The following is a 12,705-nucleotide window of genomic DNA, read 5'->3' as shown; positions in this document are numbered from 1 at the left end:
CCGCTCAGTTCATGGCATGGCAATTAGAGCATCTCTGTTGGCTCCGTGTGGATCGCCCAAAGGCCATCCATGCTGGGACTGCTGACCTGAGATTTCAAGGTGGTGAGAAGTGGGCTGCAATTTCAGTGTCTCAGCCCTGTGGGCCATCAGCAAGGATGCACGTGTACGTGCCAAAGGTGCTCTGTCCTTTGAACTTGGGGTGTTCTGCTGGTTGAGGTCTGCACAGAGAGCCAGTGAGTGGAGGTGCCTGAATCCCACTTGTTCTTATGGGATGGGGACATGAGTACCTCTGGGGGATTTGGGGTGGGAGCTGAATCTGGCAATTGCTGAGTCCAGGATGGATCAGTTGGTGTTTAAAAGCCAGCCTGTACTGGCAGCAGGCAAGAAACTTTGGTGTTATTTTCTCCTTTATTTATTCAATTTTTTGATCAGTGAGTCAGTCTTGGTTACGATCCTGTAAATCCCTTTGTAATCCTGGCTGGAGCATCAGCTGCTCTTGTAAAAAAATTTATGGGGCAGTTAAAGTGTTCGAGACAGAGCCGTAAAGGGATTTATGAACTGGGAGATGCACAGATGGCTTCATTGCAATCCTCATCCCTGGCCCTGGAGGCGCAGATCTCCTGCCCCAAATGCCCCTGATGCAGAGCAGGCAGTGCTGCAAGCAGCGTGTTCTGTGCTTTAGCAATGCCCCACTCTCCCAGGATGACCTTGAGGACCAGGTGTCCCCCATGCTGACATGTTTTTAGGGTTAAGATTTACCATCTCTATCCCCTGTCCTTCCTGGCTTGCCACTGGGGCGAGGGGCAGAGCCTGCATTCTCCTGCCTTGTCCGATTCCTGCTGCTGCTGCCCAGCAGGGGTGGGTGAAAAGAGGCCAGCAAAGCCTCGGTTTATGGCTCCGCACAGGTTTTTGATTATAATTGCTGCACTCTGTCAATTTAGTGGCAGCCACAAAACTATCAGAGCCCTTTTTGGGTAAATAAATATTTCTTAAATAATGCATACAGCCTCATAAACTTGCCACTTCCCTTCCCATAAAACCCGCTAATTGTAGTTGTGGTCTGGAAGCGTCCCCCTGGATGCTCACCAGCAGCTCCTGCCCACCTCGTCACCCCTCTGGGGTCCCCTCCTCTAACCTTGGTGGAGGGGTCAGGAGAGGACAACTGTGGGACATGGAGGTGTGACAGGGCAAATAGCAGCTGATTTAATGGACTTGAGGATGAGAGAGCAGGAAGGTCTTTTGGTTCTCTGCTGTGGCACAATGACTCTTGATTTTCTCTCTCTTTTGATGCCCCTCCTGTGTTTTTCACCACAAGGGTCTCCAGGAATGAAGATTTACATTGACCCTTTCACTTACGAGGACCCCAACGAGGCAGTGCGTGAGTTCGCCAAGGAGATTGACGTCTCCTTTGTGAAGATTGAAGAGGTCATTGGAGCAGGTGGGTCCCCACTGCCATGTCCCTGCCCTTTCCACCCTCCTGGGTGGGTTGTTTGGGGGGTGGTGAGCAATTGCTTGTGCATCACTTGTTATATACATTCGTATATAGTCGTAGCTATTAACCTTTTCCTTTTCTGTATCTTAGTAAATAGTTTTATCTCAACCCATGAGTTCTACTTTTGTTTTTTTTTTGCTGGGTTTTTCCTGGGGGTGCACGTGTGATCCTTCGTTGGGAAATGCAAAGTTCTCAAGGGTTATCAGGCTTTTGGTGGATTAGGGAACATGAGGTTGGTTTCTGCTCTCAAAGCTTCTCTAAGGTTGGGAAGAACTCTAATTTATTCGCTGGGCAGCTGTGGGATTTCCTGGTTTACTTCCTTGAGATTAGAAGGAAAAAAACAGATCTCATTCTAGCCTGTGCCATATTCCCATACATATGTATGGGAACACACGCATACATGTGTCTATATATCATCTGTGGTGCCTTTATTGCAGTTTTTAACTAACTGTGTCATGCTCATAGAAGGGAAAGTGTGAAGGTGGGGGGAAGCTGCAAAGAAGCAGTGAGCTGTTTCAGTCAGGATCAACTTCGGCAGCGTATCGGCTGCCTTTTGCTGCTCATCAAGGCAAAGCAACTGTAAGCCTGGCTTAATTGTAATCCTTCCACAGATAAATTTCACCTTGGTGAAGGAAAAGCTCTCCCAGTGGAAATGAGAGGGAGCTTTTTCTGTGTTCTAAATCAGAGCGCAGCGATGGAAACAGCCCAATTATTTTGCCTTCCTAGATAAGTTATGTGCAAAGAGGTGGCTGTGACTGTCAGTGCGCTCGCACATTGCACTTGACGTGGTCCTTAAAAGTTGGTGCCTTTGCTGTACAATTTTTCTGGGAGGAATTCCCAAGGGCAGCTCCTGGCTCCAGCAATGGGCTCTGCCAGCGTGGAGGAGGCTGTAAGCCCAGCTATGTCCTCAGCATCTTTCAAAGAGTATGGAGGTTTGTAGAAGGGAGCACCCATGGCTGCCAACTGGCCGATGCTTCTCAGCCAACTGAATTGGATGACCAGCTGCTGTTGTTCTATGCAGATTTGTATAGGGATGGTAATGCGTGGTCTTGCTCTTGCAGGGGAGTTTGGAGAGGTGTACAAAGGCCGCCTGAAGTTGCCTGGCAAGCGGGAGATCTACGTGGCCATCAAAACACTGAAGGCTGGCTATTCAGAGAAGCAGCGTCGGGATTTCCTGAGCGAAGCCAGCATCATGGGGCAGTTTGACCACCCCAATATCATCCGGCTGGAAGGGGTGGTGACCAAGAGCCGACCAGTCATGATTATCACAGAGTTCATGGAGAATGGGGCCCTGGATTCGTTCCTGCGGGTGAGGCAAAGTGGACTATCGTTTGGCTGCAGGGTTTGGGAGCCAGGCCTCCATGATCCTCACGTGTGCTCTTTCCAATCACAGCAAAATGACGGGCAGTTCACGGTGATCCAGCTGGTGGGGATGCTTAGAGGGATTGCTGCTGGGATGAAGTACCTGGCAGAGATGAACTATGTCCACAGGGATCTGGCGGCCAGGAACATTCTTGTCAACAGCAACCTGGTGTGCAAAGTGTCAGACTTTGGCCTCTCACGCTACCTGCAGGATGACACGTCTGATCCCACCTACACCAGTTCCTTGGTATGTACCTTGCTTCCTACAGGGGCAAATCTGTGAGCCTCCCATTGAGTCCAGTTCACTAAAAATGGCAAAGATCTGTGCAGCATCAGTCGTGCTGCACTGCGCCTGCTGGCAGTGCTCAGAGAGGCAAGTCCTGCCCTCATCCACCCCTTACTTCCTTTTGCTGCTTTCCTTCCATCAGCAGGGAAGGATCTGCTGCTTTGCTGCTGCCTTGCTTGGGAAGTGGCCGCTGACATTCCTTGCATCATCAGCTTTTCCATTCCTTCTCTATGAGTTTAATGTCTCCCTGCTCCCAAAGCACTCTCTGCTCTATCCTGACCAACAAACAGGTTAGGTGGGACCAGGGACGCATCACTAGGTACTGTATGCATCACATAAACCCCCTGGTGAGCTGTCACTGGTGTTATGGATGAGCAGATGAGAAGGCTGTGAGCACCCTGCTGACCTGCTGGGCTCTCTAATTGATTAATCAGTTATTAAAAGAGCTAATAACCCTCCTAACGCTTTGTAAACATTTCATAACACAGCAGTACAGCACAGTGGCAGGATCCTGCCTCGGGGGAAGCTGGAGGCAGTGCATCTACTACAGGCAGACACCAGGACAGCAAGGAGAGGCATAGGTTGGGTGCAAGAGTGTGCATGTCCTACAAGGACCCCTGCAAAGCAGTTTGTTGTGTTGCCAGGCTGTGCCCAGGTGTGTTTCAATGTAATGTAGTTTGTGACAGGAACACCGAGGAGATGGGGCAATTGGGATTTCATCAGACTGAAGTAAATGGATCAAGAGAGCTATGCTGCTGCCGGGGGAGCAGAGGGAGCTGCTGGGTTTCTGACTGGACTCTGGTCTACTCCCACTCCCTGCTCAGACCCATCTGGTGGCCTTTGAGTAGAAACACATCAGGTTTTGGTGTAAAGACCTTAGCAGTAACTGAGAAGAGACCTGAAGTAGCCTTTTTCCACCTTCAGAGATAAAAGAGATTATCTCATCTGTGTTTTTATTTAATTTAGGCCATAATAGATCTCCTCGGCAGCTGGGAAATGATGCTGTGCCTGCGATTACATCACTCTGCCTCCCACAGCAGGTTTTTAGCTCTGGGGGAAAGGCAGGAAAAACAACCTAGCAGTTAATTTCTCCATTTATAGTTATTCAAATAAAATTTTTGCCATTCAGCCTTAAAGAGCAGCTGATGCTTCATTGGAAGGGATAGGGAAAACAATAGTGCTCGACGATTTACAATGCAGCTCTGCCCTGGGGCACATACCATGCGTTTCTGTGCTTTTTCCTTCATCTTCTCACTTTCTGCTGTCATTTTGTGGAGCACCGGTGACCGTGAAGCACTCTTTGCCTTGAGCAGGATGCATGTGTGGGCTGCAAAGGGTTGAGATGCTGTCACTTTCCCTGCTGGAACTGGGTGGCAGTGCCATTGTAGGGGCTTTCAGAGGCTGTCCCCAGCCAGGTCTTCCCTGCCGTCCCCCGAGAATTACAACATCAATCAATCCCCAGAGGTGTTTTGGGCATGGCTGTGACTCACCAGCTCCTGTTTTCTCAGGGTGGGAAGATCCCTGTGCGATGGACAGCACCAGAGGCGATTGCGTACCGCAAGTTCACGTCAGCCAGTGATGTCTGGAGCTATGGCATCGTCATGTGGGAGGTGATGTCGTTCGGGGAGAGGCCCTACTGGGACATGTCCAACCAGGACGTAAGTGTCGGGGGCTCGCTGCTCTGCCTTACTGGAAAGCGATGAGGTTGAGGTGGAGCTGGAGCTGCTCCAGACTCCGCAGCCTCGGCGGCTCTTGGTTTCTGAGATGAAACAGGCTGGCGAGCGAGAGGGATGGCGGGAGGGAATCTGGGAAGAAAAGCCAGTGGGCTGGTAATTGGACTTCAGGAAGCTGCAGCGCCTTTGAAAATGTTCAGAGGGTTTGCAAGCTGGGAAAGAGCTTTGGAAGTGCGACTGCCGCACTCCAACGCAATCCGCCGAGATAATGAGTGGCAGCGCTCTGCCGGAGGAACTGCGGTGCGTGGAGCATCAGAGTGGAGATTAACCTCCTGCTGCAGCTCCTCCCGCTCGTTTTGCTGGTGGCAGCGGGTTGGCAGCACTGTCCCCGTGCCATCGTGCTCCTCACGTGCCGCTCCGTGCCCTGCAGGTCATCAATGCCATCGAGCAGGACTACCGGCTCCCGCCGCCCATGGACTGCCCGGCTGCTCTGCACCAGCTGATGCTGGACTGCTGGCAGAAGGACCGCAACACCCGGCCTCGCTTCGCCGAGATTGTCAACACCCTCGACAAGATGATCCGCAACCCGGCAAGCCTCAAAACTGTGGCTACCATCACCGCTGTGTGAGTCCCCGAGCGAGGTGCCACAACTGGTGGGACCAGGATTCAGGGACTGTGTCCTCACCTCAGTGCCTCTCTGTTCCCTTCTAGGCCTTCTCAGCCCCTCCTCGACCGCTCTATCCCTGATTTCACTGCCTTTACCTCAGTAGAAGACTGGCTGAGCGCCGTCAAGATGAGCCAGTACAGAGACAACTTCCTGAGCGCTGGATTCACCTCCCTCCAGCTGGTCGCCCAGATGACATCTGAGTAAGTCTGGTGTCACCGCGTGGGTGCTGGTTTGTGGGACCGGTCAGCACAGCTGTCTGTTGACATCCCTCTGTCTGTCTTGCAGAGACCTCCTGAGAATAGGAATAACGCTGGCTGGGCACCAGAAGAAGATCCTGAACAGCATCCAGTCCATGCGCGTGCAGATGAGTCAGTCTCCGACCTCGATGGCGTGACATCCCTCGCTCGACGGGGAGGGAACGGGGAGGGCAGGCAGCGGAGGTGGGAGGGGAGGAACTGATGGGAGCCGTGGGGCCGCAGCTGGAGAGGGGCAGCCACGGCCGGGCCGCGGAGGACGTTCCTGGGACTCGCCTCGGCCTGGTGACTTCCATCCCTCACCAACAGAAGCACACTTACCGATGTCACGGGGGACAGCGTATAAATAAGTATAAATATGTACAAATCATATATTTAAAAAAAAAGAAAAAAAAAAAAAACACACACAAAAATAACAAACCCCAACCACCAGTGAAGACAAACCAATGTGTTGGGGGGAAACAAACCCAAATCCTAGAGACCAGACTCCAATCCCACCGCCAGTGAGCAGCAGTCAGAACTGAGGAGGAGGAGGCAGGGGGCTGTTGGGGAAGGGAGTGGCGTCACATTGGGTTTCCCATCCAGAGAAGCCTCCGGCAGCGACCACCTCGATCTTCTTTTCTTCCTTGACTCCCTCCTGCCCGGCCCCTCCTGCTGCCCTGCTCCCTTCTCTGCTCATGGCCTGGTGGAAGCCTCCGCAGCCGCTGACCGTGGTGTCCAGGTGTCGCTCTGCCAACTACCAAAGGACTTCGCTGACCACTGCATGGGGGATCCGACGCAATCCAGTTAATGTCTTCATATTGAAGAAGAGATGTACCTTCAATAGAAAAAAACTTTTGGGTTTTTTTTTCTTTTGCTTGCATTTTTTTTGCAAAAAGGGAAAAAAAAAAAAGAAAAAAAAAAACACCACACAAAAAAAAACAAAAAAAAGCCGTACTAAAAAAAAACAAAACAAATTCCATCATGGCAAATGGAAAGAGGTGTTCCCATGTGTGTGTGTGCGCGCGTGTACGTTGTCAACCTACTGTGGACTTGCTGCTTGCCCGTGACCAGAGATCACCACCGACCTCAGTGCAGGCGGGAGGAGGAGCCGCGGTGCGTGGGTACTGGGTTGTGGAGGAGGAGGAGGAGGAGAGATGCTCTGGGGAAGAGACTGCTGAGGCTTCCACAGCCTCGGGGATCTGCAGAAGATGGCTACGGAGAACTTTATTTCCCCTATCTTGTGGACCTAAGGATTTTGATATTGAGTTACGGACTTAGGTTTCATGGCTTCAGAGGTAGGTCCGTGTGTCTCGTGTACCTCTCATCCTTTTCTGTATGTTTCTGCTTGCTTCCTTGAAGCCTCTTCCAGCGAACATTTTCCCGTGTTTAATTTGACTTTTTATTGTTATTTTTTATTGGTTCTACCACTGGTCTCTTTTGCAAATTGATCTAGTTAAAATTACTAGATGCATGTCAGTGTTTACACAGAATATTGTAAGTCTGGGCAATCTAACTTCTCTCTGTGGATCGTGCGGAGAGTTTATAAAATGAATGAACTCTTAATAAGGCTTTTACTTAGCTGGCTGTGTGCGACTTGTAGAGATCCATCATTGCCAGCACCAAGGCTGGCAGTGGGAGCAGGGATTGGGGGCTGTGGGTGGCTGTAAGGTGCTGGGGCTGCATAGTGCCTCCTGGCCTTACCGTGGTGGTTCAGGTGTCCATAAGAAGCCCTTTACCCTCCCCCCAATGCAGCAAGCATCCATCCATGCCCCCTCCTCCCACTCCCTTGCCCATCCGTACTGTGGGGCTGCCCCGTGTCTGTGCTGTGGGTTTGTCCCACATCTGCGTTGCGGGGATGCCCTGTGCCCATGCACACTGTGGAGGTGCCTTGTATCCTAAGGGCTGAGCCTGCTTGCTTCACCCATGTCCTGCGTGCCAGCGTTGGGGCCACCAGAACTTGCTCTTGTTGGGCTCCTGCCCTTAGGGCATAGGGTGGGAGGGTGGAAGCTGGCACGCTGGCAGAGGATGGGCCGCAGCGTTGGGTGCTTGTTGCTCCTCCATGTTTTCTCCCTTTGACCTATCATGGTCACACAATACAGGACTGAGCTTGTTTCGCCTTGCTGAGCTCCCCTCAGAGAAAAGCAGGGTGAAACACACCTGCTTTACAGCAGCAGGGCAGCTCCTTGTGCTGCTGGCTGGAAGGCCGCCATGCCTCGGGATTGGCACTGCCCCAGTCTGCAAGCTGGGATGTTGTCACTGCACACAGCGTGCAGGAGGGGTGGGTGCCACGCATACTAACGTGCTGCCTCTCACATTGGTATTCGCTGCTGGTGATGGATCCTTTGTGGGGTTTTTTTATGATTTCTCTTTTATTAGAAGGAAGCGAAAGGCATTTAAAGGGACGGGTGGCAGTGACACGGGCTAAATATCAAGCCTCTAGCTTTGTGGCTGCACATGTGGGGCTGAGGACAATGTGGCAGCGCCGCAGCCTGTTAGCAGCAAGCTGCATGCATCTAGCACTTCTTGGGCTGCACTGGGGCAGGCGGTTCCTATGTCCTAGCTTTGTCACCAGCCTCGTGCTGGAGCCGCTGTGATGACACCAAGGCTTGGGGCTGCCCTCTGCAGCAGCATCACACCGGGGCGCAGGCCTGGGCAAGGAGTTGGGATGGGGCTGGGCAGTTCCTCAGAGGCTGAAACATGGTTGGCAAGAGAGCTGTCGTCAAGGAGTGCCCAAGGTGGGTCACCGTGTCTTGCCTAGCCTGGTGCCTGCAGGGATTTTGGGTGTTCCTTGTCCCTCCGGCCAGAGCTGGGGTGGAAGCATTAGGGCCTGAAGCATCCCAGCACTGGCTGAGCTGAGCGGGTCTGGCTGATGGTCATCACCCCTGGGTTTAGAGGTGTTTGCACATAGGAGATCCCAGGTGCTTGGCCATAGCCATGCGACTGCATCATCCAGGTCTTTCCAAAAGCCTCTCCCATCAGAGATAGACAGGAAGCTGTGCTGGTGCTTCAGTGTGGAGCTGGGCAGGAGGCTCTGCCTTGCTGTAGTTTGTTTATTGGACCAAGGAGGTATGCAGATTTGGGCCAGCTGGATGCTCTGCAGCCTGAAGGAGACTGCCAAATGGTTTTGGTGAGGAAAGAGCAAAAAAAAAACCCAATCCCAAATGGAAAGTTCCCGTTTTACATCATCCTCTGATCTGTGTTGTGCTTGGCATCGGAGTTCCTTTCCTCGATCCTAAATTGGAAGGGACAGCTCGGAAATGATATTCCTTCTGTGTTTGTCCATGGCAGCTCCTGGGAATTGGGTGTGAGATCCCCTTTGCTCTCCAGATGCTCTCCAGATCTTGGAATTCTCTGTCTCCAGTAGGCAGTGGGAGTGGGCTCTGCTCAGTAGTGGGAATAAAAGGCAGGAGCGTGCTTTAGGCATGGAAAAGGAGCGTGTGCTAATAGCAGCATTATGTGCCTCTTTCTAGAAAGGAAAGGAATGCGCCTTGTGCCATTTAATGACCTTCAAATTAACAGTTCTTTGAAAGCACTTATGTATATTTAATTTAAATGTTGCTGCAAGTCAGAGCGGAGCTGGCAATGAAAGCAGCAGGCGGCCGATTCTTAACTAAGAGCGAGCCCAGACCTCTGCTTCTGAGCCTGTTGGCTTCTGTTGTGTGTGATGCTTCTCTCCCTGCCCCCAGCACCTCCCCGTGGTTCATTATGTGCCATCCCATTGAGCAGCCGATGGAGGGGCAGAGGATGGGATGGGACCATGCGTTCACCCAGGTGCTCCGTGTCCCCTTCTGCCACATCCCCGGCGCACAAAGTCCTGCAATGCCTCCATCACCAAATCCGTCACGTCCTGCAGGGGTGGATGCTGATCTTGGAGCGACTGGAGTGCAAAATAATTTTCCAAGAGCTGGAAGGACACCTTCTCAAGCAAATCCTTTCCATTTGGGAAGAGCCAAAGCACCAGGAGGGGTGCTGAGTGGAGTGGCCATGGAGGGGGTTACCCCCTCACATGGGAGCACTTGTGGAGGTTAATCCAAGCCAAACACCCGTGTGCATTTAAGTGGATTAGCCCAACGAGGTGCTTCCCAAAACAGACATGCCCTTCCAGAGCAACCGTGGAAGTGGATTAGGCAAAATCTGCTTACGGCTGCATTAACCCCGGATCAGCGTTAGAGGGATTAGCTCAGTTTGTGCTATCCACTTAAAAAATGAATCTGAGTGAGCTTTTCTCCACGTCTCCAAATAAACAAGCCTTGCTCTCCATCCTCGCTCCCATTTCGTCCCTCTGGTCCATCTGTCTGGTGTGTGCGCTGCCCAGGAGCAGCTTCCCCGTGGGCTGGGCTCTCTCCTCTGCCTGCTGCTTATCCCCAGGGGTCTCGTTAGGCAATTGAACCCTCTTGCCAAGGTGGGGAGAGAGGGCAGGGAAATTATGGTCAACATCAGCGCAATTATCAACGGCAATTAGCGCTGCGCAAGGACCGGCAGCGGGCGGTGCAGACCCTGCCAGCAGCTGCCCTTGTCCCTGGGGATGGCCGATGGGGACAGCTCGAGCCAGGGGGGTGCCTGTGCTCACACTGCCTTCCTGGGGGGGTGGCTTCACACATTTGGATTGCTGCTTGTGTTGTGAGCCTGGATCTCTGGACGTGGCGCCAAAATGTATGCTTAGTAAATGCACGATGATGGCTTTTCCCCTTCGCCCTTCCCTCCCTCCTTCCTTCCTTTCTTCCTTCCTTCCTTTCTCTCTCCCTCCCTCCCTTCCTCCTCCCTCCCTGCCCTTCCTCTCTCTCTTCCCTCCTTTCCTGCTCTCCTTTCCACTCCCTCCTTCCTCTCTTTTGTCTCAGTTTTTCTTCCCCTTTCTCACATGCCCCTTTTTCTACCAAGCGCTAAATTACCAAATAAAAGTTTCATTACTACCAGGCTTTGCTAGAAATGATTTTCATTCAGCAGAATGATGAATTTTAATAGGACCAAAATGTCAGCCACGGCTGGAATTTTTTTTAAAAGCATTGGCATGTTCACACAGGGGCAGCAATCTCTGGTTATCAGTGCCCAAGCAAAGGGATGCAGCAGTCAATTGCTTTGTTGTTCAACATGTCAGCTTTATGTTTCTGCAGCGCAATTGTATATTAAAAGCATCCGCTTTTTGGAAGGGGCTGAGTGAGCGATGGGGTTTGGCTGCTTGGAGAAGGAGGTGCTCCTGAGAGTGCTGTTTGGGTTTTGCAGCCTCCAGGCTTTCCCTTGGCAGCTCTGTGTACCTTTGGAAAGAGCAGGTTTTGTTGGATGACGGTTTACTTGTTCTGCTGGGCGCTGCCTTTGACATGGGAGACGGCAAAGAGCATCCATTGAGGGTTGCTGTTTCACTTTGCAAGAGCAGCGGATGGGCTTGGCAGACACCAGTGGGGTTGAGCAGCATCGTGGCTCGACAACACGTGCTCTGCAGGGCTGTGCATGGGGACGGCTCCTTCTCACCTTCTGTCCCACTCTTCCCTTGCAGGGGCACAGAAGCACCGGCAGCACCGCCGCCTCCTCCACCGACGAGCAGGGCTGTGAGATGGTGGGACCTGCAGCACCCCGTCCTGTACATAACCCGTGAGCTGTCTGTAACAGGTTTTCAACCCCTTGTAATTTCTTTTAATTTCGGTTTTTCTTTGTTTTTTTTTTTCTCTTTTTGTTTTTTTTGCCCCTTCCCCGGTTTGTCAATTGTGTTGAAATTGTCGGAGTTTGTAATGGTAACTTTCAGAGGATATTGTACTAAAGAGAGAATTGCACTCAATAAAAATTATGAAATAAGCTTGGTTCCTTCTCTTCCCCTTCCCAGAGGCGGTCTTTCTGCTGCTGCCTTATCTGCAGCTCAGAGCCCGGTGAACATTGGCCATGAATATTCATTCGGGGAGCTGGCAGCGCTCCATCACTCCTTGACTTACCTCGAGTTTTGCTGCATATCAGATTTGGCTCTCCAGTTTGTAAATGAAGTGACTTTATTCCCACTGATCCCTATCAGAGGTTGCTTGCTGCAAAAAAAGAAGAAAAAAAAAAGCCACCAGAAGGAATTTTCTCGGTGTGGGTTTTTACACAGGGTGCATTTTGAAACAGTTGTGTGCAGTCATTTTGGGGAAGCTGTGCTGGAAGTGCTGACTTGGATGGAAGTGCGTGGTGAGCACAGAGGCTGTGTGCTTTTCAGGGTATGTCCCAGCCTGCCCACTGAAGTCCAGTGCTCTTCTGGATCCTATGTATATAGGTTCAGAAATAGGTGTTAACACTGGGACAGTGCATGGGGTGGGTGGAAGGACTTAGAATCATTTGAGTTGGAAGGGGTCCTTGAAGGCCATCCAGCCCAGTTCCCCTGCAGTGAACAGGGACACCTACAGCTCCATCAGATGCTCAGAGCCCTGTCCAGCCTGACCTTGAGTGTCTGCAGGGATGGAGCATCCACCACATCTTCCTGTGCTTCTTAGTCTTCGGGTGATGCAGGTGGGATCAACATGTCTCTGCTGCCCTACGATTCTGCGTATGAAGCCCCCAGCAAGGAGGCTGTAGGGTTTCTCAAACCTGGCATCCAGAGGTCGGTGTCCTCATTCTGTCTCCGAGGTCATTAAGAGCTGATGTTTCTGATGGCTGCAGTTCCTGCAGGCAGGATTCTGCTGCCTCAGGCTCTGTCTACATGGATACCATGAAACCTCAGTGCTTGTGCCATGAAATCCAGCCTTCCCTGGCAGCTCCTGCATACACAATACAAACAGGCAGTGGTTGACTGAAGGCAGAGCTGAGCTTGTTTGTGTGCCCTTACTTGGGTTGATATTTGATTTAATGGGCAAGCGGTGTGGTTTATATGAATGCTTGTGCTTCTTGGCTGCTCTGGGATTTGGGGTGCTGAGACAATATATCCCTTACACAGGTCACCTGAGGTTTTCCCCTTAAGTACCCAGAAGACATTTACAGCCAGTGCTTAAAGTTCCCAGAGCACCATATCCGGGAATATCCTTTTAATAGGG

At 51.7% G+C, this 12,705-nt stretch overlaps 1 protein-coding gene across 1 annotated transcript in view; it reads left to right on the top strand.

Annotated features, from left to right (window-relative positions):
- The window catches only part of EPHB1 (EPH receptor B1), a 42,546-nt gene extending 36,379 nt beyond the window's left edge, over nucleotides 1-6,167 (top strand). The window contains exons 10-16 of the mRNA XM_048954770.1: nucleotides 1,316-1,438; nucleotides 2,554-2,801; nucleotides 2,886-3,101; nucleotides 4,649-4,798; nucleotides 5,244-5,437; nucleotides 5,525-5,680; nucleotides 5,766-6,167. Coding sequence (XP_048810727.1) covers nucleotides 1,316-1,438; nucleotides 2,554-2,801; nucleotides 2,886-3,101; nucleotides 4,649-4,798; nucleotides 5,244-5,437; nucleotides 5,525-5,680; nucleotides 5,766-5,874 — 1,196 coding nt within the window. The 3' untranslated portion in view covers nucleotides 5,875-6,167. The remainder of the gene's footprint in view (nucleotides 1-1,315; nucleotides 1,439-2,553; nucleotides 2,802-2,885; nucleotides 3,102-4,648; nucleotides 4,799-5,243; nucleotides 5,438-5,524; nucleotides 5,681-5,765) is intronic.
- Nucleotides 6,168-12,705: the final 6,538 nt, after the last annotated feature.

This window comes from Lagopus muta, chromosome 9 (genome assembly GCF_023343835.1).
Source record: "Lagopus muta isolate bLagMut1 chromosome 9, bLagMut1 primary, whole genome shotgun sequence".
NCBI lineage: Eukaryota > Metazoa > Chordata > Aves > Galliformes > Phasianidae > Lagopus > Lagopus muta.
The sequence above is the reverse complement of the archived record's forward strand: the minus strand, read 5'-3'. Positions and strand labels throughout refer to the sequence as shown.